Source organism: Hemiscyllium ocellatum, chromosome 17 (assembly GCF_020745735.1).
Source record: "Hemiscyllium ocellatum isolate sHemOce1 chromosome 17, sHemOce1.pat.X.cur, whole genome shotgun sequence".
NCBI lineage: Eukaryota > Metazoa > Chordata > Chondrichthyes > Orectolobiformes > Hemiscylliidae > Hemiscyllium > Hemiscyllium ocellatum.
Window position 1 is genome coordinate 60,454,931 of NC_083417.1, and position 22,413 is coordinate 60,477,343.

The following is a 22,413-nucleotide window of genomic DNA, read 5'->3' on the forward strand; positions in this document are numbered from 1 at the left end:
TTAGAGCTGGTAACTTCTTGTTGGAGCAACAGTGACCAGATAGGATTGATTATCAGCCCAGTCAAAACATACAATACTGAAGGCTGGAAATCTGAATAAAAACAGAATATGTTGGAAACACTCAGCAAGTAGACCTAAAATGTTAATTGTTTCTTTCCAAAAGCTGTTATAACTTGCAGCATTTTCTGTTTTATTTCTGATTATCATCCTGTATCTGTTTATTAGACCAAAGCTCCTTACCTCCATCCTTCCTCTTCTACCTTCTCCTACCTCTCAGCTTAATAAGAGTGCTGCTGGTCTCAACAGTTTATACAGAAGTCATAAAATGAAGCTGATATTTAGACTCAGCTTCTGTTGTGAACTGGTCTTGAGTGCGGATTACATTAAACCTGACAAAATTCAGCATAATCATTTTTTGATTGGCGACGGCAGTCAGTTTCCCTTCCTTGCTGACCCTGTTTGAGGGGTTTTTCATGAGACTGTATGTCAAAGGTCACATGATATCCACACCTGAAATACCAGCACGGGTGGGTTTTGAGTGACTGTGATTAGAGTAACAATTGACAGAAGGGTCTAGACAGGTGTCTGCAGCTAATTGCATCTGCCTGCTGATTCTTGGCTTTAAGATATATGTAGATAAATACACACACACACATACTGTCAGAGAGGGGACATGCACTAAAGCTGTTAGGAAGGCGGCACAAACTAACACTGACTGTGTCATTGCCATGTAGCCATGCTTATTGAAAGGCAAAAAAGTGACAGCTTGGTTGAAAGTTATACAAAGGATTATGCAAAAAAAGGAACATCAACACATTTACAGACTGGTCACAAACTAAGTTGTGCTAGGCATTTAGAAAAAAGAACACCTCAAGAATGGCACTAGTCCAAGGCAGTGAGGAATATCTAAGTCATTTTTCATACTCCACTATTCTGGGAGTCCATAGCAAGGCCTCAACCTCCTGGAGTAGAACATGGAAATAACCATCTTTGATCATTGCCCACGATACCTTCTTCTAAAATAATTTCTATAAACAAATCGAGTGGGAGGCCTTGGGCTAGGTTTGATCAGGTGTCATCCATATCTGTGCACCTGAAATGCAAACGACCCTTGTTCCCAAATGGATAACATTTTCCTGAATGGTTTTTGCTGCCTCCTGAAGTCAAGGGTCCTCTTCTCCAGTTGATACTGAGAGACGCATGGCCACGGCTAGATGATCAGTCAGGCCAGCCAGCTGCGTGACAAAGCTGAACTCCTCCACTTCCTGCATGTAAACCAACAACAGTTAACAGTGACATGTCAATCAACAAGAATTTCAACCCTTTATCTAGTTGGACCCTTACTAATTAAATACTTCACTATTAAATGCCCCAGTTATGTTTTTATACATATATATTTTTTTCGAACCCTCCCAAACTGTTTCCTTAGGTTCCAGGGGCCTCAATGATAGTTCGGTAAAGTTTCTAATGACAAACAGGAAACCTCTGTGTAAACTGTTTCAGCTGCCGGAACAAAGGAAGCAGTTGAGCATCACACCATCAGACTTTTAAATAATGAATAAAATATTAAACAATAAGTGAACTAGTGAATGTATAAGAACAAATGATGAGAACCATTTTTATACAATAGTCATCGAGAGTGTACTGTCTGAAAGGGTGATAGAAGTAGATTTCTTGATTTCGAAAAGGAACTAGTTACTGAGTTGAGAAGGCAAAATATTTTAAGAGTTTGGAAAAAGAGCAAGGTGGTGAGATTGATTGGAAATTAACTCTGCACTAAGTTATTATCTCGTGCATTTGTTTATTCTTTTTGTATACAGTTCAGCTGGCAGCCAATTCCCTTTTGTTGAACATTCCAAACTATTTCAATGATTTGAAGAATTTTGTAGCCTTCTAGTGACTAACAGTGGACTATATTAACAACTTTAAGTCCAGTTTGGACGTTTCATTAACCTCCTTTAGGATCTTTATGTCTCTTTCCAACAAGTCTGTCCACTGTTACAGTGCTGGACAAATTTCACTATTTTTAATACCTGCAGCTGTGCAAATATCCATATTCCCTTCTGTTCCCCACACCATCTCTGCATGATGTTTCCAATGAGAATTCATTTACCCACCTCAACACTCTCTTCTGCAGGAACATGGCATGATGTAGCACATTTGACATAAAGACATTGCTTTGAAAGAGATATCAAGATAATCACACTCCCCTGCTCTTTCCCCAAAAGGCATGGTGTCATCTCAGTATAATTTAGGATGACACTATTCATTACCACTCATACTGGACACTTTGTGCAGTGCCCATGTCAGATGGGACAGCTACATGAACCGTACCACTTTCCAGTCAGGGTTGAGGCCTTCCTCAGAGTACAACGCATAGTCGATCCTCCTTCCACAGTTCTTCTGTGGTACTTTTCTTCCTTTCTGACAAGATGGTTGATTCCTGCTGTTGGCGAAGACCAGGTACTCCCTGCGCCCTTCTTCGCTCTCCAGCACCCTGCAAAGAAGGTCAAAGGTTACACTTCAGTCTGATCACTTGTCATAGTTGGGTCTTTTCCAAGGTCTGATGCTGCTGTGAGACCCACCACATTTGATGGGCCAAAGTCTGGGATAAGAGATTTACTTGTCCAGTACCTATCCTACAATAATATTTGTGGCCAAATGTTAGTGAGTCAAGAATCCAACCCCTGCTAATAGTTCCCAGGATTCTGCTATTCAGAAAGCCAAACGGAAGTGACAGCAGGAAGGAAACTGATACAGTAACCAAAGTCAGTGATAGTCATTGTGTCGAAGACTGTGGTGCTGGCAAAGCATAGCAGGTCAGGCAGCATCCAAACAGCAGGAGAATCAATGTTTTGAGCATAAGCTGTTCATCAGGAATGAGGTGGTGGCCCAACAGGGCTGAGAGATAAATGGGAGGGGGGAGTCTGGGGGGAAGGGAGCTGGGAATGCACAAGGTAGACGAAGTAGGTGGTGAAGGTGATAGGTTGGAGAGGAAGGTGGAGTGGACAGGTGGAAGGAAGATGGGCAAGTCAAGAGGGTGGTGCCGGGTTGGATCTGGGAAAAGTTGGGGGGAGGGGAAAAGAGGAAACTGGTGAAATCCACATTGATCCCGTGTGGTTGGAAGGTCCCAAGGTGGAAGATGAGACACTTTTTCCTGCAGGCATTAGGTGGTAAGGGTTTGGCGGTGGAGGAGGCCTAGGACTTCCTTGCCTTGGCTGAGTGGGAGGGTGAGTTAAAGTGTTTGGCCACGGGACAGTGGGGTTGTTTCGTGTATGTGTCCCGGAGATGTTCCCTGATCCATAATTGGGTCTTTTCTGGTTGACAATTTGTAATGAGCGCCACAGGAATTAATGCTAGAGCTGCAATTTATATAAATGCCTTGAAAGAAGGGTGCAGAAGTATGGTTGCTATATTTGCTGATGACGCAGTTGGTCGTAAATGTGAAGCAGGCATCGGAAGGATAGAAAGGAATTATCAATAGGGGGAGGCAATGGCCTAGTGGCATTACTAGAATCTCAGCTAATGTTCCAGCGACCTAGTTTTGAATCCCACCACAGCAGATGATGAATTTTGAATTCAATTTTAAAACAAGAAATCTGAAATTAAGAATCTACTGATGACCATGAAACCATTGTCAGAATGGTTTCAATGTCAGCCATTGTCTAGCTCACTAATATTCTTTAGGGAAGGAAATCTGCCAGCCATGCCTGGTCTGGCCCTACATGTGATCCAGACTGACAGCAACGTGGTTGACTCACAACTACCCTCTGAACTGGTCTTGCAAGCCAGGCAGTTTGAGGGCAGCTGGGGGCAGGCAATAAATGCTGGCCAGTTAGCAACAGCCACGTACCACAAGTGAATAAAAAACAAATAGGTTAAATGAGTGGGCAAATAGCTGGCAGATGGAGTACTATGTGGGAAAATGTGAATGATCAATTTTGGCAGGAATGATGAAAAAGAAGCATATGATCTAAATGCTCAGAGATTGCAGAACTCTGAGATACAGACAAATCTGGGTGTTCCATTGCATGCATAAAAAACAGTTACTATGTTGACATCAAGAAATCAAGAAAGCTATAGAATGTTACCATGTATTGCAAGGGAAAATGATTACAAAAGTAGGAAAGTAATGCTTCAGTTATACAGGGTATTGGTGAGATCACATCTGGGATATTATTTTCAGCATTGGTCTCCTTAGTTAAGAAACAATATAAATTCATTGGAAGCAGTTCAGAGTAAGGTTACTCGAATAATACCTGGAATGGGTAGGTTGTCTTATGAAGAAAGGCTAGCTGGACTTGTGTCAGGTTTTAGGATGAAGGCGGGATTACAAGGAAGGTTGTGGTGCAGTGATAATATCAGGAGACTGATAACCAGAATTCTAAGCTAATATTTTGGGCATTATGGATTCCAGTATCATCAAGGCAGCTGGTGAAATTTGAATCGATTAGAAATCTGGCTTAAAAAGCTAGCCTAATGTCAGCCATATAACCAGTGTTGACTCATTAAGTTCACTAATATCCTTACCTGGTTATTGGGGATCAACAGTCAATGCTCACTGGGCTAGCGCTGTTCACCTCCCACGAACAAATCTAATTTTAAAATGTGAAAATAATGTTTCCCCTGTATTGGATGAGTCCAGACTAGAGGGAGTTAATTTTTCAAAATAAAGAGTTCTCCAATTAAGACAGAGGAAAAGACTTTTTTTCTCTCTAGGGGTCATAAATATTTGGAGCTCACTTCCTGAAAAGCTGGTGGAAAACATGTATTTTAATATTTTTAAGGTAGAGGTGGATTGACTACTGACAATCAAAAGGACAAAAGGCTATTGGGGAACGGGAAAACTGTGGGATAATCAGACCAGCCATGATTTTATTGAACAGCAGAGCAGGCTAAAGGGTCTTAAGGACACATGTTTATACGCTTTGAGAATTTCAAAGATTGCATTTAGTCTGTCTCTTGTACTGAGAAAAGATCTCTAAATCAGAAAACTTTGAGAGAAAGTGAAGTCTTACTTCTGCAGATTATCTGGTGTGATAGTATCTTCATCATATAGTCCCTCTGGATCCATTAAGGTACCTGTCATGGAGACACATTTCACGTATTAAACCAATGCAAACTGCTCTGAGCAACGGAAAGATGATGGCATTGTGGTAATGTTACTGGACTAGTCCAGAGGCCAGGTTAATACGCAGGGGACGTGCATACAATTCCCATCATGGCAGCTGGTGGACTTTAATTAATAGAACTCCAGAATTGAAAGCTAAACTTAGCAACGATGTCCATGAAACTATCATTAATTGTTATTAAAAATCCATCAGGTTCCTGACAAGCTTTGAGGAAAAACCTTTGCTGACCAGGCCTGGTCTCCACATGACTCTGGACCCATGGCGATGTGGTTGACTCTTGCCCTCTGAATGGTTTAGCAAGATCCTTTTTAGGAATGGGAAACAAATGCTGGACTTTCTAAATACATTCACAACCTAATGCAGAATGAAGAGAACTCCCTGATCAGGAATTAAATACAGAAGCCATGATATATTCTGACAGACAGATACATCGTGATGACAATAGCAGGTTAGAGCTGACAATTCTTCAGTGAGTAACTCATCTCCTGACTCCTAAAATCTGTACACTGTCGATAGGGCACCAGTCCGCTGTGTGAAGGAATACTCTCCACTGGCCTGAATAGGTCATCATTATCATGATTCAAAGATGATAGTGTTTAGTCACAAGATTCTACTAGGAATCCTTGTCTGACTGCACAGGCCACTCCTTCACCCAAAGATCTTTGGGCACACAGGACAGGATATCCCAATGTAGTATGACTTACTTCCTTTCCTTTCCTTCAATGCAATTATTTTGCTTTATTGTTAAAGACTCTGGCAGATATATGCATGTGCCTTTGTTGAACATGCTGACATTGAACTGCCGTCACTGTACTCATGAGCTTGATGAGTTGGTGGTCAGATTTTGGTGAATTCCAATGTCTGGGAGTACCTTGTTGCCGCAGTCCTCTCTTGCTTTCACAATCAGTGATACACATAGTCTTCCTTCACCTGTTCTGCCATTAAGGACACCCTACACCCCCACCTTGCTGCAATTGATGGCCTGACCAGAAGCAGGATGGCATCATTTAAGGACTTGTCAATGTGCAATAGCCTCTGTACCAAATCAAGATGGTTCTCCATGGAGCCTGGATGACTACAGCTCCAACAACACTCAAGAAGCTTAACATAATCCAGGACAAAGCAGTTCACTTAGCTGGCATTCCACCACCAGTTTATAATGCTATCAACAAAATGCACTGTAGCAACTCACCAAAGACCCTTTGACAATACCTTCCAAACCTGTGATGTACAGCACTTGAAGGACAAGGGAAGAGGACAACTATCTGCAGATTCTCTGAAAGGTACATACTATCTTGACTTGGAAATATATCAACATTCATCACTATGACTGGGTTAAAGTTCAAGCGCTGTCTTACCAATACAATCATAGGTGAACCCGCAACAGAGAGACTGTGTAGTTCAGGAAAACAGCTCAGCATCACCTTCTCAAGGATAATTGGGGATGAATAAATATTCCTGGCCTTGAATGTGTTTTACATAGAGTTAGCAAAACTCAGCTTTTATGGGCTATGTGATTGTTTATAAAACCCATTGAAAGTTACATTTGCAGTTTGGTATATTTTATAACCATAACTTTGTCAGACAATTCTACACAACCTGGTTGTTCATATTATGCAATCAACTCCTTTGAAACTAGCCCAATGCAATATTTGGAAAACAACAACATCCAAAACACTGAAATCTAAAAACTAATACTACAAATAATAATCCCATGCATAAACAATAATGCCTGGAACTAACCGTTAAACTTCACATTATTACAGGATTTGTGTTTTCACTTGTGAGTTGAAAAATGGTAAAATCCTTCAAGCTAAGTTAGCACCCATTCACCTGCAACAACGTACCAATTCTATCCACAAAAGAGGCCTATGATAACAGAAAACATGCTTTGTAACTGTGATAAATATTTTCTCATAATAAATTTAAACTAACCACACTTGCAAATACCTGTTATAGAGTGCTGGAAAAAGAGCATAATTTTGTATAGGGGAGGGCCAATTTTTTGTTGCCATTAATTTATTTGTTCTATGATGCAGTCACATATGAACATTACCTTCTGTATTTGCATTGACGTGTCTGATATTCAGACTCACACAGAGTTAGAAAATTTAGTAATATCTCAAAAATCATACCACCCCACTCCAATTTCTCTGATTAGTTAACCCCATGCTTGAATGTTTCTCAGTCATGGTTTGGGGCCTTATGGGAGATCTGAGCACTGATGACATCTGTTGTCATTTACTGGGTCATGCTTGAGCAGCAGGGAGAATGGCCAATCTCAACTATATCACCCAGAATGCATCTTAGCTGTCCAAACTGATGGCCACATGGACTTCGGCTCTCACTGAAGGACAATTGGATCTTGAGCACCGAGTCCTTTCCCAGATTGGATTGCTCACTGTATGCTGGTTTGCAAATGTATTGGGACTTTTGCAAGAGAAACAGTGCTACAATGCAGAGTATTCTGAGGGCATGGACTCTGGTGATTAATGCAGCATGCAGCCAGTCTCCCAGACCATGGTCATGAGCATCAGATACAAACTGAAAGTGTATCCATTTGTTTTGCTAATTGTTACAATGAGATAGCCCCACCCCCCCAATCATGGGTCCCAAGGCCCACACCAGCTACTCCATTGTTCCCAACTCCCTGAATGGGTCTACTGTCTCTGATGTATGTATCATTCATCTTGTCCACATCTTTATTGTGTGCCTACCTTCCATCATCCTTTATCCTCCCTTTCAATTGTGTCCCACATTCTCACTGAGAACCTCATATCATCCAATCTCGCTATTACAAAGTCCAAAATTTCTTTCTCCCTGATTGTTAACTCTGTCCCTCGCTGAGCTACCAGTCCCTAGCCCTACCTGTCATCCACATCTCTCATCCTCGCTAAAATCACCATATTATCAGCCTTCATGGAGTCTCGTGTGCCTCATTGTAAAATTAAGTAATACCAGTTGTTGGTATGGGGTTGCACTCACCGATGACCCAGGGCTGTTCTTCTCCAGGGCCTAGACGGCAGGGATCCTTGTAATGGGTGAATAATGAATGTTGCTGTTCTAATTTGTCCTCTGAAAAATGAATGAGGTGAGAAGTCAAAGTTACATATAGTCTATATATTGAATAACCATACCCATGCTCCCCATGTGACTTCATATATCCACCATATTCCCGATGCATCCTCCATGTCTGTTCAATAGCATCCACAAGGTATGAAATTCATGCTGCATTTAACATAGACTAATCTTTGTACATAAAATACACAAAAAAAAGTCATTTAACATTTCCTGTGCAAATAAACATGTCCAATTAATCTCTTTATTAAAAACCACCAATGAAAGTCCCATTAAATAAACCTTTACTTCTCTCCACTGTTTTGAAAAGCCACTTCAAAGGAAATTCAGGCTACTGCAACTTAATAAAATTGTCAAGTAAATAAAGCTAGCAGTCCCTTTTGCAACTAAGTAACCAGCCCTGGCAGGGCTGAGTCCACTGGCCATTCTTGGAGTTCAGGCAAGCATTCATAATGAGGTCATCTGGGCAACTGTGTGTAAAGAAGCATGTTAAACAGATGACCATTGTTTTGCCAGATGGCCTCATTATCAATGCTTCATTGAGTTTCAAGAACCACTAATACATTGAACCTTCAATGTCTGCCTTATTAATACTAGGAGGCTTTTGCCACGATTTGGAGAGCGGTGACACAGACTAGTTAAGCAAAGGCCTGATACAGTTGTACTCATGGAATCATACCTTATACCACAATCACCATCAAGTCCTGTCACACCAGCTAGACACACTCACCAGAGGTTATGATATACAGGAACACACAGACAGGAGGGAGTTGGACTGGTGGTCCTCAGCACTGGGTTCAGACCCAATGAGATTTCATGGCATTGGGTCAAACATGGGAAAGGAAGCCTCCTTTGATTACCACCAATTGATTTCCCTCACATGCCACATCCCTGCAATCCCTCCCACACCCTGCCAAAACCTGCACTAATATACTCAGTTGTACCTCCTATTGGACATCACCTGGAGCCATTGAGTTAGTAAGGACACAGTATGTACCGTGGATTGGTGATATATTCATCACCAAGAGTGGCTTGGTAGCACCATTATTTACTGAACATGTTGCGTCCTAAAGAGCATAGATATTAGCTTGGGTCTGTAATAGGTTGGAAGGACACCAACAAGAGGGAATAATCTATTTGACTTCATTCTCACCAATCCACCTGTCTCAGATGTCTGACCATGACATTATTGGTAGAAGTGACCAACACACAAGCAATATGGAGACAAAATCCTCAGTATCTACATTGAGGACAGGCTTCATTGAGGTGAGTAGCTACTGTTGTGCTAAATAGGACTGATCGTGAAAACATTTAGCAACTAAAAACCAGGCATGTATAAGGCCCTGTGTGTGCAATCAGCAGCATTAGAATTTCAACTTCATCTATAACATCAGTGCTTCGGCATTTCCCCTAAACAAGTCAGGAGATCAACCTTGATCCAATTAAGACTGCAGCAGGACATGTCAGGAATAGCACAAGACATATCTGAAAGTGAGGTGGCATACTGGTGAAGCTACATCAGAAGCACCAGGCTTCATGACAGCCTTGGTCCAAACAAGAACAAAAGAGTTGTGTGCTAGAGATGAGGTGAGTGACTGTCCTTGACAGCAAGACAGCATGTGCTGAGCGTGGCTCCAAGGAACTTGAAGCAAGACTTGAGTCCATGGGAATTGGGGTAAATTCTCAACATATAGCTTGAATAAAAGAAGATAGTTGTCATTGTGGGAGGTCAATCATCTCAGCCCCAGGATATTGTTGCAGGAAATGCTAAACATTTCTAGCTGCTTTATCAATGACTCTCCTTTCATCATAAGATCAGAAATAGGGATGATCATTGGCAGTTGCACAAAGTTCAGCAGCATTCACAACTTCTCAGATATTGAAGTAGTCTTTGCCTAAATGCAGTAAGTTCTGGACACATCCATTGGATGCTAAATTGTATGTAAAAATTCACACCACACGATGACAACCAATAACAAGGAAGATCCTAACCATTGGCTTTTTAGGTTCAATGGCATTACCCTAGATCATCTCCCCTCAACCTTCTATCACCAATGATCAGAAACTGAACTGTACTAATCCTTTACTGTAGGTTACAACAGCAGGTCAAATACCAAGCATTCTGTGGTGAGTAATGAAATAACTTCAGAGAGGCCAGTATCCTGTCACCAAATCACCCTTTATTTACATGGAGAGAGTCCTTGACACTATTCCACCTCTCAGGGCCTGCTCTCAGAGTGAATAGAATGTATGACACTCTTGTTCTTAACTGTCAGCCAGGGCTCTGTGATTAGACCAGACTAAAGCCCCAATCTATGATGTCCACCTTGCTGTGACCTCATTACAATCACTCCAAGTAATTTACATTCTGTCTGCCTAATGCCTTTCCACCACCTACAAGGCACAAGTCAGGAGTGTGATGGAAAAAACTCCATTGCCTGTACATGGGCAGCTCTAGCAACTCTCAAGAAGCTTGGCACCATCCAGCAGTCTACTTGAATAGCACCCTTGTCACCACCTTCAACATTCACTTGCTCCGTCAGTGATGCACAGAAGCAACAGAGTCTGTATCAATTACAAGATGCACTGCAACAACTCAGCAAAGTCTCTTTGACAGCACCTTCCAAACTTATAACTTCTACCACCCAGAAAGACTACAGATTTATAGGAACACAGCCACCTGCCAGTACCCATCCAAGACACATAGAACATAGAACATAGAAAAATACAACGCAGTGCAGGCCCTTTGGCCCTCGATGTTGTGCCGATCCAAGCCCACCTAACCTACACTAGCCCACTATCTTCCATATGCCTATCCAATGCCTGTTTAAATGCCCAGAAAGAGGGAGAGTCCATCACTACTACTGGCAGGGCATTCCATGAACTCACGACTCGCTGAGTAAAGAATCTACCCCTAACATCTGTCCTATACCTACCACCCCTTAATTTAAAGCTATGCCCCCTCGTAATAGCTGACTCCATACGTGGAAAAAGGTTCTCATGGTCAACCCTGTCTAAACCCCTAATCATCTTGTACACTTCTATCAAGTCACCCCTAAACCTTCTTTTCTCCAATGAAAACAGCCCCAAGTGCCTCAGCCTTTCCTCATACAATCTTCCTACCATACCAGGCAACATCCTGGTAAACCTCCTCTGCACCCGTTCCAGTGCCTCCACATCCTTCCTATAGTATGGCGACCAAAACTGCACACAATACTCCAGAGGCGGCCGCACCAGAGTCTTATACAACTGCAACATGACCTCAGGACTCCGGAACTCAATTCCTCTACCAATAAAAGCCAGCACGCCATATGCTTTCTTCACAGCACTATTTATCTGGGTGGCAACTTTCAGAGATCTGTGTACATGGACACCAAGATCCCTCCGCTCATCCACACTACCAAGTATCCGACCATTAGCCCAGTACCCCATCTTCTTGTTACTCTTACCAAAGTGAATCACTTCATACTTACCTACATTGAACTCCATTTGCCACCTTTCTGCCCAGCTTGACAGGTTATCTATATCCCACTGTAACCTGCCACATCCTTCCTCACTGTCAACAACTCCACCTACTTTCGTATCATCTGCAAACTTGCTCACCCAACCTTCTAGCCCCTCCTCCAGATCATTTATAAAAATGACAAACAGCAATGGTCCCAAAACATATCCTTGCAAACACCGCTAGCAACTGCACTCCAAAATGAACCTTTACCATCAACTACTACCCTCTGTCTTCTTCCAGCCAGCCAATTCCTAATCCAAACCTCCAACTCCCCCTCAATTCCATACCTCCGTATTTTTTGCAGTAGCCTACCATGGGGAACCTTATCAAACACCTAACTAAAATCCATATACACCACATCTACCACTTTACCCTCGTACACCTCCTTAGTCACCTTCTTAAAGAATTCAATAAGGTTTGTGAGGCACGACCTGCCCTTCACAAAACCATGTTGACTATCCTTGATCACATTATTCCTATCCAGATGTTCATAAATCCTATTCCTTACAATTCTCTCTAAGACTTTGCCCACAACAGAAGTGAGACTCACCGGCCTATAGTTACTAGGGTTATCCCTACTCCCCTTCTTGAACAAGGGAACCACATTTGCTATCCTCCAGTCTTCTAGCACTATTCCTGTAGACAACGAGGACATAAAAATCAAGGCCAATGGCTCTGCAATCTCCTCCCTTGCTTCCCAGAGAATCCTAGGGTAAATGCCATCAGGCCCAGGGGACTTACCTATTTTCACCCTTTCCAGAATTTCCAACACCTCTTCCCTACATACCTCAAAGCCATCCATTCTAATTAATTGTGACTCAATATTCACATCGGCAACAATGTCCTGTTCCTGAGTGAATACTGGCTAAAAGTATTCATTCAGTGTCTCCCCAATCTCTTCAGCCTCCACACGCAAGTTCCCACTACTATCCTTGACTGGACCTATTCCTACCCTAGTCATTCTTTTATTCTTGTTATACCTATAGAAAGCCTTTGGGTTTTCCCTAATCCTATCAACCAAGGACTTTTCATGTCCCCTCGTTGCTGCTCTTAGCTCTCTCTTTAGATCCTGCCTGGCTACCTTATAACTCTCAATCACCCCAATTGAACCTTCACGCCTCATCTTTACATAGGCCGCCCTCTTCCCTTTAACAAGGGATTCGAATTCATTACTAAACCACGGCTCCCTCACACGACCCTCTCCTCCCTGCCTGACTGGTACATACTTATCAAGGACACTCAATAGTTGCTCCTTGAACAAGCTCCACATATCGATTGCGCCCTTCCCTTGAAGCCTACTTTTCCAAGCCACGCATCCTAAGTCATGCCTCACCGCATTATAATTTCCCTACCCCCAGCTATAACTCTTGCCCTTCAGTGCACGCTTATCCCTCTCCATCACATGCCATCCTGACTTGGAAATGTGTCACTGTCTTTTCTCTGTCACAGAGTTTAAATACATGAAACCACACCCCACCCCTCCAACAGTACTGTGGATGCACCTAACTCTCAAAGTTTGCAGGGATTCAAAAAGGTAGGTCACCATCACCTTCTCTAGACCAGCAGTGTACTACAAGGATCAGCACTGGAACCTTGAAGGTTTGTTATATACATAACTGATGCATATGAAAATGTGGGGGGAGTGTTAAGCAAATTTACAGATGACACCAAGATTGAATGGCTCATCCTGACTGCAAAATAATCACTGAGTCTGAATAAGATGAGTTTGGGATCTCCACCACTCAGTGCAAGTTGAATCTGAGGAACAGCCAACTGGATGAAATCAGAGTGTGCATTTATCTCGCAGTAGGGGTAGGGAGGAGTTGGTGATGCTGCAATTGGCAAAATTGGTCAAATCCTAATATGTTCAGAAAGTCTCCTCTAGATGGCAGCAAACAACAGTTAAAATGCTTCAAGTTGCTTGGACTGATCTGGCAGGGAAACTGGCGATGACCAGATTCAGGGGCTGATAGCACTGGGCCCAGCTGCAGTGACCAGATGCTGGGTAGCTGATATCACTGGGCTTGACTGCAGTGATCTGATGGCGCTAACAGCATTGGACTCTGCTGCAGTAGCCTGACAGCAAGGGACTGACCACACTGGGTGCACCTGCAATGAATTGATGACAGGGGGCAATGCTGAGGCCACAATTACTTATAGTATATATTAACGAGTTCGATGATGGAAGTGAATGTACCAATGCCAAGTTTACGGATGACACAAAAAGTTAAAGACTGCATTAGGTCAAAGTAAGTTGCCTATTAGGATGCTAGGAAAATGGTCAACCTGAGAATCAATCAATTTAGAACCCACCTAAGGAAGACAAAGAAGCCAACCAAGAAAGAGAAAAAAACATGAATGCAAATTAGTGATGAACATACAAGCAGATTGTAAAAGCTTCTCAGATTTGTGAAAAGGAAAAGAATAGGAAGAACAAAGGTAGGCTTTTACAAATAGGAGAATTTATAATGGAAAACAGAGGACTTTAGTGATGGAGTGATAGTGAGCAACAAAGCCTGTGTTCAAGGCCCACCTTCTCTAGAGGTGTGTCATAATATGTTCGAATGGGTTAATTAAAAATATCTACAGTCGAGAACAGGGAAATGGCAGAAAAAAACTTCACCAGGTGTATTCCTTCATGGAAGAAGTTACAGGAAATCTCCCAGAAATACTAGAGGGACTCACTTAACTGAGAAACTAAAATAAATTAGTATTCATAAAGGTTAATTGAATCATATAATCTCCTCAATAATAGATTCCAGCACTGTCTCAGAGACTGACGTCAGGCTAACTGGCCTATACGTTCTGGCTTTCTCTCCCTCCTTTCATCAATTTGATTCACTCCAAATGATATCAAAAGGCACCTGAAGGCACTGGGCACAGGGAATAGCAAAGAATTTACAATATAAAAAAAAGACCAATCAGCACTGTTACTGCTTATATTTTATATCACCTTACCTTACTCTGAAGGAATGTGATTGCATCCTTAGCTAAACAGGGATGTGGAAGTAGTTCAGAGGGATTTGCTAGATTGTTTCCAGAGGTGAGGGGTTTGTCTTATGAAGAGAGATGAAGCAGTTTAGGCCTATACTGTCTGGAGTTTAGAAGAATGAGAGGAGATCCAATTGAGGTATGTATAAAATGCTGAAGGAGATTGACAAAGTAGATGTAGAGAGGATGTTTCCCTTTTTAGAGCAATCTAGAATGAGGAGGTAAGCATACCTTTAGACACGTAATTGTATGAGATCCTGTATCCCTCGCAATTAATGAAAGGCGGACCACAATGGCACATGTGAAATCTTTTTCCATGAAAGAAATTTGACTTTTCTTCTTGAAATATAATCTTGACATGTTGTCTGAAATTAGGATAAGGGTAGCACGTTTAAAACAGAGATTTGGAAAAATGACTTCTCTCAAAGTGAATCTGTGGAATTTACTACCTCAGAGTGTGATGGATGCCTGGATATTGAGTAAATTTAGGGGAAAGATAGACAAAGTTTTAATTAGTAACAGTTGAAGAGTTATGAAGAGCGTGCAGGAAGTGGAGTTCAGTCCAAGGTGAGATCAGCCAAGATCGTAGCAAATGGTGGAGCAGGCTTGAGGAGTTGAATTGCCTACTCTTGCTACTAATTCGTATGTTCTTATATGACCCTCCTTGAACTTCTCTTCATCAGGATATCCTTCTATTTCTCTCTCTCTCTCTCTCTGTGTTTATACAGCTTCCCCTGAAAGAATCTGTGTTATTTTCAACCTCACCTTGTGGTTGCGAAGACTATGAAGCTTGGTATTGAGGATTGTGCTCCAGAACAGGCCATACCCTTACGGCAAGCTGTTCCAATACAGCCAACACTAGTATCAACCTTACAAAGTGTGACATCAAGAACCCTAAGTCAAACTGAAATCAATGGAAATTGGGAGGAAAACTCTCTGCTGCTTAAAGACATAAAAAGGCAGAAAAATAGGTGATGTGGTTGTTCGAGCCAATCATCTCAGCCCAGGACTTAAGGAGTTCTTCAAGGCAGTGTCTTTGATGAAATAGATTGTTTAACCTATGACCTTCCCCTCCATCATAAGATCACCAGTAAGGTGCTTCATTGAAGACTGCACAGTGTTCAGTCCCCTTTGTAACTCCTGAGATACTGAAGCAGTCTATGACTGAATGCATTAAGACCTAAACAATGTTCAGACTTGTACATTTTCATCATACAAGTGCCAGGCAAATTGCAATTTCCAATAACAGAGAATCTAACCATCCCTGATGGACATTTAATAACATTTCTATTATTGTTTCTATCACCATCAACTTCCTGGAGGTTACCATTGACCAGAAACTTATTTCAGCAAGGCATATAAATCCTGTGGCTACAAGAGCAGGTAATTCTGGGGCAAATAACTCACCTTCTTATCATGCCCTTTACAGAAATCCAGTTAGACTGTTAATGCACAATGCATGAAAACAATGTGAAAGAACCAAACCTATTATTAGAGTAACTGAATTAAATAATTGAATAACAGATCCATTAATTCCACACAGAATGTCCTTAAGGCACTAATGTCCTGCAATGGGATTAATGTTAAACCAACTCAGTTCAAAGCTAATTCTCACATTTAAATGTGATGTTCAGTTATTGATACAGTTGCTTGCTGGAGCAAATAAAGGTACTGAGGTTCTAGCCAAGAATAAAAGAGAATCTTGTTTTAGATATTGACAACTTGGTTTGATTGAATCTCTTAATCAATATAAAGAGTGTAGGGACATTCTTAAGAGAAATCTGGAAGGCAAAGAGGGGACATGAGATAGCATTGGCGGGAAAGGTTGAGTATAATCCAAAGAGATTCTACAAATACATTAAGAGCAAGAGGGTAACTAGAGACAGGGTAGGGCCTCTTAAAGATCAAAGAGATCATCTTTGTGTTGAAACCCAGGAGATGAGAGAGATACTAAATTAATATTTTGTGTCAGTTTTTACTGTGGAGAAAGAAATGGAATCTAGAGAATACAGAGAAGTAAAGTTTGATGTTTTAAAAACAGTTCACATTATAGAAGAGGAACTTCAGGAGGTCTCAGAGAATTTAAAGGTGGATAAATCTCTGGGACCTGATCTAAGGTATCCCACAATGTTGTGGGAATAAGACAGGAAATTACGAGACCCCTTGCAGAATTATTTGCATAATCTATAACTATGGGTGAGGTGCCTGATCACTGGAGACTGGCTAATGTTGTACCATTGTTGTGGTTCTGTTCGCCGAGCTGGGAATTTATGTTGCAGACGTTTCGTCCCCTGTCTAGGTGACATCCTCAGTGCTTGGGACCCTCCTGTGAAGCGCTTCTTGGCACAGGATTCCCATTTCCTGGCTTGTCTGGGAATCCTGTGCCAACCGCCTAAGCGCCACATACGGGAAGCGCTTCACAGGAGGCTCCCAAGCACTGAGGATGTCATCTAGACAGGGGACAAAACGTCTGCAACACAAATTCCCAGCTCGGCGAACAGAACCACAACAACGAGCACCTGAGCTACAAATCTTCTCCCAAATGTTGTACCATGGTTTAAGTTATAAGGAGAAACCGGGAAATTATAGACCTGTGAGTCTAACTTCAGTTGTGGGTAAACATTGGAGGTGGTTATAAAAGATAGGATTTATGGACATTTAGAGAGGCAACAACCAATTAGGAATAGTCAGCATCATTTTGTGCAAGGAAAATGATGTCTCACAAATGTGACTGAGTTTTTTGAGGTAGTTACCAAAAAGATTGATGATGGCTGAGCAGTAGACATTGGTTACTTGGATCTTAGTAAAGCCTTTCACAAGGTTCTGCATGGTAGACTAATTTATTAAAGTTAGTGACATGGGATTCAGGGTAAGCTTGCCTATTGGATCCATAATAGGCTTAACAGCAGGAGGCAGAGAGGAGGGTTGCTTTTCGGACTGGAGGCCTGTGACCAGCAGTGTTCCACAGGGATCGGTTCTGGGTCCTCTTTAGTTTGTCATTTATATAAATGATTTGGGTGAGAATACAGAAGGCAAGGTTAGTAAGTTTGTGGACGACACCAAAATTGGTGGCATTGTAGACAGTGAAGGAGGTTGTCTAAGATTACAAAGGGATCTTGATCAAATGGATCAATGGGCCAAAAAATGGCAGATGGAGTTCAATCTGGATAAATGTGAAGTATTGCATTTGGTACAACAAGGGAAGGGCTTACACAATTAATGGTAGGGCCTTGGATAGTGTTGTAGAACAGAGAGTCCTAGGGGTACAGGTACATTATTCTTTGAAATTTGTGTAAATATAGACAAAGTGTTTAAAAGGGTGTTTGGCACACTTGCCTTCATTGCTCAGTACTTTGAGTATAGGAGTTGGGAAGTCATATTGAGGTTGTACAGGACATTTGTGAGGCCTCTTCTGGAATACTGTGTGCAGTTCTGGTCACCCAGTTATAGTAAGGATATTATCAAGCTGGCAAGGGTTCAGAAGAGATTTACCAGCATGTTACCGGGTACGGAAGATTCGAGTTATACAGAAAAGCTAGATAGGCTGGGACTTTTTTCACTGGAGCATAGGAGGTTGAGAGGTGATCTTATAGAAGATTATAAAATAATGAGAGGTATGGATAGAGTTAGTGGTTTGTTGTGTTTTCCCAAGTAAAGGGAATATCAAGACTAGGGGGCACAGTTTTAAGGTGAGAGAAGAGAGATTTTAAAAAGACAAAAGAGGAAACTTTTTACACAGAGGGTTGTTTACATGTGAATGAACTTCCTGAGAAAGTGATGGATCTGGGTACAATTAAAACATCTAAAAGACATTTGAATAGATACGTGAATAGGAAAGGTTTGGAGGGATTTGGGACAGAAGTAGGCAGGTGGGATTAGTTTAGTTTGGTATTATGTTTGCCATGGACTGGTTGGACTGAAGGGTCTGTTTCTGTGCTGTATGACTCTTATGACTCAGGGACATTTCCCCACTCAGTCTGCAGGCTGCTGTAGTATCATCTCAGAAATTGCACATGTATTCTCCCACTCACTCAAAAGCTCCACTTCATTGTGGGGTTACCAATGAATTACCTTCTTGGAGATTCTCCCAGATTGCATGGATTGAGTAGAGGAAAGAGTCTAATAAACTCTGTGGAATCACTACAATAGTCTAAGAGAGGGAGACTGGCTAACAAGTCACAACCCTTAAATTGACAGCCAGATATTATGGGGTAAAAAATGAGGTCTGCAGATGCTGGAGATCACAGTTGAAAATGTGTTGCTGGTTAAAGCACAGCAGGTCAGGCAGCATCCAAGGAATAGGAAATTCGACGTTTCGGGAATAAGCCCTTCATCAGGAATGAGGAGAGGGTGCCAGGCAGGCTAAGATAAAAGGTAGGGAGGAGGGACTTGGGGGAGGGGCGATGGAGATGTGATAGGTGGAAGGAGGTCAAGGTGAGTATAGTTTGTGTTTCTCAGAGATATCTCAAAACATCTTAATTCAATTGATTTATATTCATTAAGGTTGTTATGCAGACAATAGAACAATCATTTCACATGTAGAACCATCTCACAAACTGTAGCATAATGACCACTAAACTGTTTAAAGTGTTGTTATTTGAACAAAAAATGTGCTTGAACACATCATTATCAATACCACCAACACACAACTCAAAAGGTAGGGGGTTTAATGGGGCTTTAATGTCTCCTCTGACAATGTAGGCTTCTCTCAGTATTATATAAGAATCCGGAATATACACACTTTTGGAAAACACACATATCTCCGTAACCATATGAATTGAAATCATTCCTTGAAAGCTGCAGTTTAGAGTAGATTCTCTACAGTGTGGAAACAGGTCCCTCAGCTCATATCGACCTTTCAAAGAGTAACCCACCCAGACTCATTTCCTCCTGACTAATACACCTAACGCTATGGGCAATTTAGCAGGGCCAATTCATCTAACCTGCACATTTTTGGATTGTGGGAGGAAACTGGAGCACCCAGAGAAAACCAACACAGTTACAGAGAGAATGTGCAAACTCCACATACCCAGTCGCCCGAGGCTAGAATTGAACCCAGGTCCCTGGTGCTGTGAGGCAGCAGTGCTAACCACTGAGCCACCATGCCACCCCAGTTTAAAACCAGTCCAGTTTCTATCAGCTGTAGTGAATGCAAGGGAGCTGTTAACTACCCAATCTTGAGAGTTGAGGATGCCATGCCATTAGCACTCTTGCTCAGTGTCCAAAGACCGCGTGTTAAAGTTGCATTACAGTAGAGTCATAGAGATGTACAGCATGGAAACAGACCCTTCGGTCGAACTCGTCCATGCCATCCAGATATCCCAACTCAATCTAGTCCCACCTGCCAGAACCTGGCCCATATCCCTCTAAACCCTTCCTATTCATATATCCATCCAAATGCCTCTTAAGTGTTGCAATTGTACCAGCTTCCACCATTTCCTCTGGCAGCTCATTCCATACGTATACACCCTCTGTGTGAAAACATTGCCCCTTAGGTCTCTTTTATATCTTGCCCCTCTCACCCTAAACATATACCCTCTAGTTCTGGGCTCCCCACCCCAGGGAAAAGACTTTGTCTATTTACCCTATCCATGCCCCTCATAATTTTGTAAACCTCCAGAAGGTCACCCCTTAGCCTCCGACGCTCCAGGGAAAACAGCCCCAGCCTGTTCGGTCTCTCCCTATCGTTCAAATCCCCCAACCCTGGCAACATCATTGTAAATCTTTTCTGAAGTCTTTCAAGTTTCACAACATCTTTCCGATAGGAAGGAGACCAGAATTGCACTGGATTGTCAGCGGGTCAGTGCTAAGACACCACTGTAATTTTGGTGAGTCAGTTCTGAGTGCTACATTCTTGAAAGATTAGTGCTGACGGTCTATAAACAAATAAACAAACAAAATAAGAACAAGAGGTAGAGCATTCAGCCCCTTGAGCCTTCTCCACCATTCACCCAGATCATGGCTGGTCTATTTGTGTTTGAATTTCACATTCTCATGTATTCCCATTAACTCTTGATTTCTCTGCCTAATAAGAAATCTATCCACCTTGACCAAAGTTTCACAACCTTCAAAGAAAAAAATAGTTCTCCCCAGCTCTGTCTTGGAATATCAACCTCTAATTTAAAACTTCCCTTAGATCTGGACTGACCCTCCAACCTTTTCCATGTCTACTTTATCAAAGTATTTAGGACTGCAAGAAATTACAGAGAGTTGTGAACGCAGCCCAGTCCATCACGAAAACCAACCTTCCTTCCAATGACTCCATTTATACTTCCTGCTGCCTCTGGACAGCAACCAATGTAATCAAAGACCCCGTCCCCTGACCCCAGTTATACTCTCTTTCACCCTCTTCCATCAGGCAGAAGATTTAAAACTTTGAAAACATGTATCAACAGATTTAAGAACAGCTTCTTCCCTGCTGTTACCAGACTCATGAACTGACCTTTCATATATTAGGGTTGATCTTTCTCTGCACCTTCCCTGGTAGCTATAACACTATACTCTGCATTCTGTTCTATTACCCTGAAGTACTTATGTAAGGTATGATTTGTCTGGATAGCACACAAAATAACCCAAATCAAATCAAATCAAAATTAGATCACTTCAATCAAGGCACTCCTCAATCTTCTAAACATTGGTGGAAAGAAGCTCCGTCTGTCCAACCATTCCTCGTAAGACAACCTGCTAATTCAAGGTATCAAGCAGTAACCTTCTTTAAAACTGCTTACACAACATTTACATGCTTCTTTAAATAAGGAAACTAAAACTGCACACAGTATTTGAGATATGGTGTTCAAATCTGCCCTTCATGATTATGTGCTGTAGCTGCATACTAACTTTTGTGACTGCAATACTGTCAGGTGGGAGGTACTAAGGGAGTGTCTCACTGTCAAAGACTGATGGTGTGTTGTATGATTGAAGAGTAGTACTGGGGGAGTACTAGGCTGTCAGATGACTTCTACTGAAGGAGCAACTGAATGTAAAGTATTAAAGGGGTGCTGCACCATCACAGGATCAGTTCTGTAGGACCACTATGGTATCAGCTGGTCAGTAGTGAGGGAGTGCTGTATGATTAGAGGGATAGTATTGAGGGAGCTCTGCGCTGTCAGAGAATAAAACCCAGGGACCGCTACACTATTGAATGTATCAGTACAGAGGAAGTGCTCTCTTTTTAAATTCAGATGTGGGATGTGGGCATTACTGGCTGGCCAGCATTTATTGCCCATCCCCAACTGCCCTTAAGAAGGTGGCAACTGGCTGCCCTCCTGAACTGCTGCAGTTTGAGCCTGCACTATTAGAGATGTAAAACTAAGGGAGCGCTCCATTTACAGATGGTCAGTACTGAAGGAGTGCTATGTATTTGATGGGCAGTATTGAGAGAGTGCTACTTTCTCAGAGGTAAAATTCAGTGATTTCTGCACTATTAGATGGTCAGTACTCAGGGAATGTTGCATGTTTAGAGGAGCAAATTGACCCTTCAAAATTCTGAAGGAGGATCACTGGACCCAAAATATTAACTCTGCTTTCTCTCCACAGATGCTGCTACACCTGCTGAGTTTCTTTAGCAATTTCTGATTTTGTTTTAGATCTTCAGCAAGCACAGTTCTTTGTTTTATTTTGATAATTAACTACTGTTTGGTTTATGCGTGGGATCTAATAAGTAGCACTGGGGTGGTTGTAATGCTGACTATTGTCAACTATAACTGT

General features: G+C 41.9%; 1 protein-coding gene across 1 annotated transcript in view; it reads right to left on the reverse strand.

Annotated features, from left to right (window-relative positions):
- Nucleotides 1-506: 506 nt before the first annotated feature.
- smpd3 (sphingomyelin phosphodiesterase 3) overlaps nucleotides 507-22,413 on the reverse strand; it is a 71,334-nt gene continuing 49,427 nt past the window's right edge. The window contains exons 4-7 of the mRNA XM_060837810.1: nucleotides 8,118-8,207; nucleotides 5,019-5,082; nucleotides 2,335-2,497; nucleotides 507-1,265 (exon numbers count right to left, since the gene is read on the reverse strand). Of these exons, the coding sequence (XP_060693793.1) occupies nucleotides 1,164-1,265; nucleotides 2,335-2,497; nucleotides 5,019-5,082; nucleotides 8,118-8,207 (419 nt within the window). The 3' untranslated portion in view covers nucleotides 507-1,163. The remainder of the gene's footprint in view (nucleotides 1,266-2,334; nucleotides 2,498-5,018; nucleotides 5,083-8,117; nucleotides 8,208-22,413) is intronic.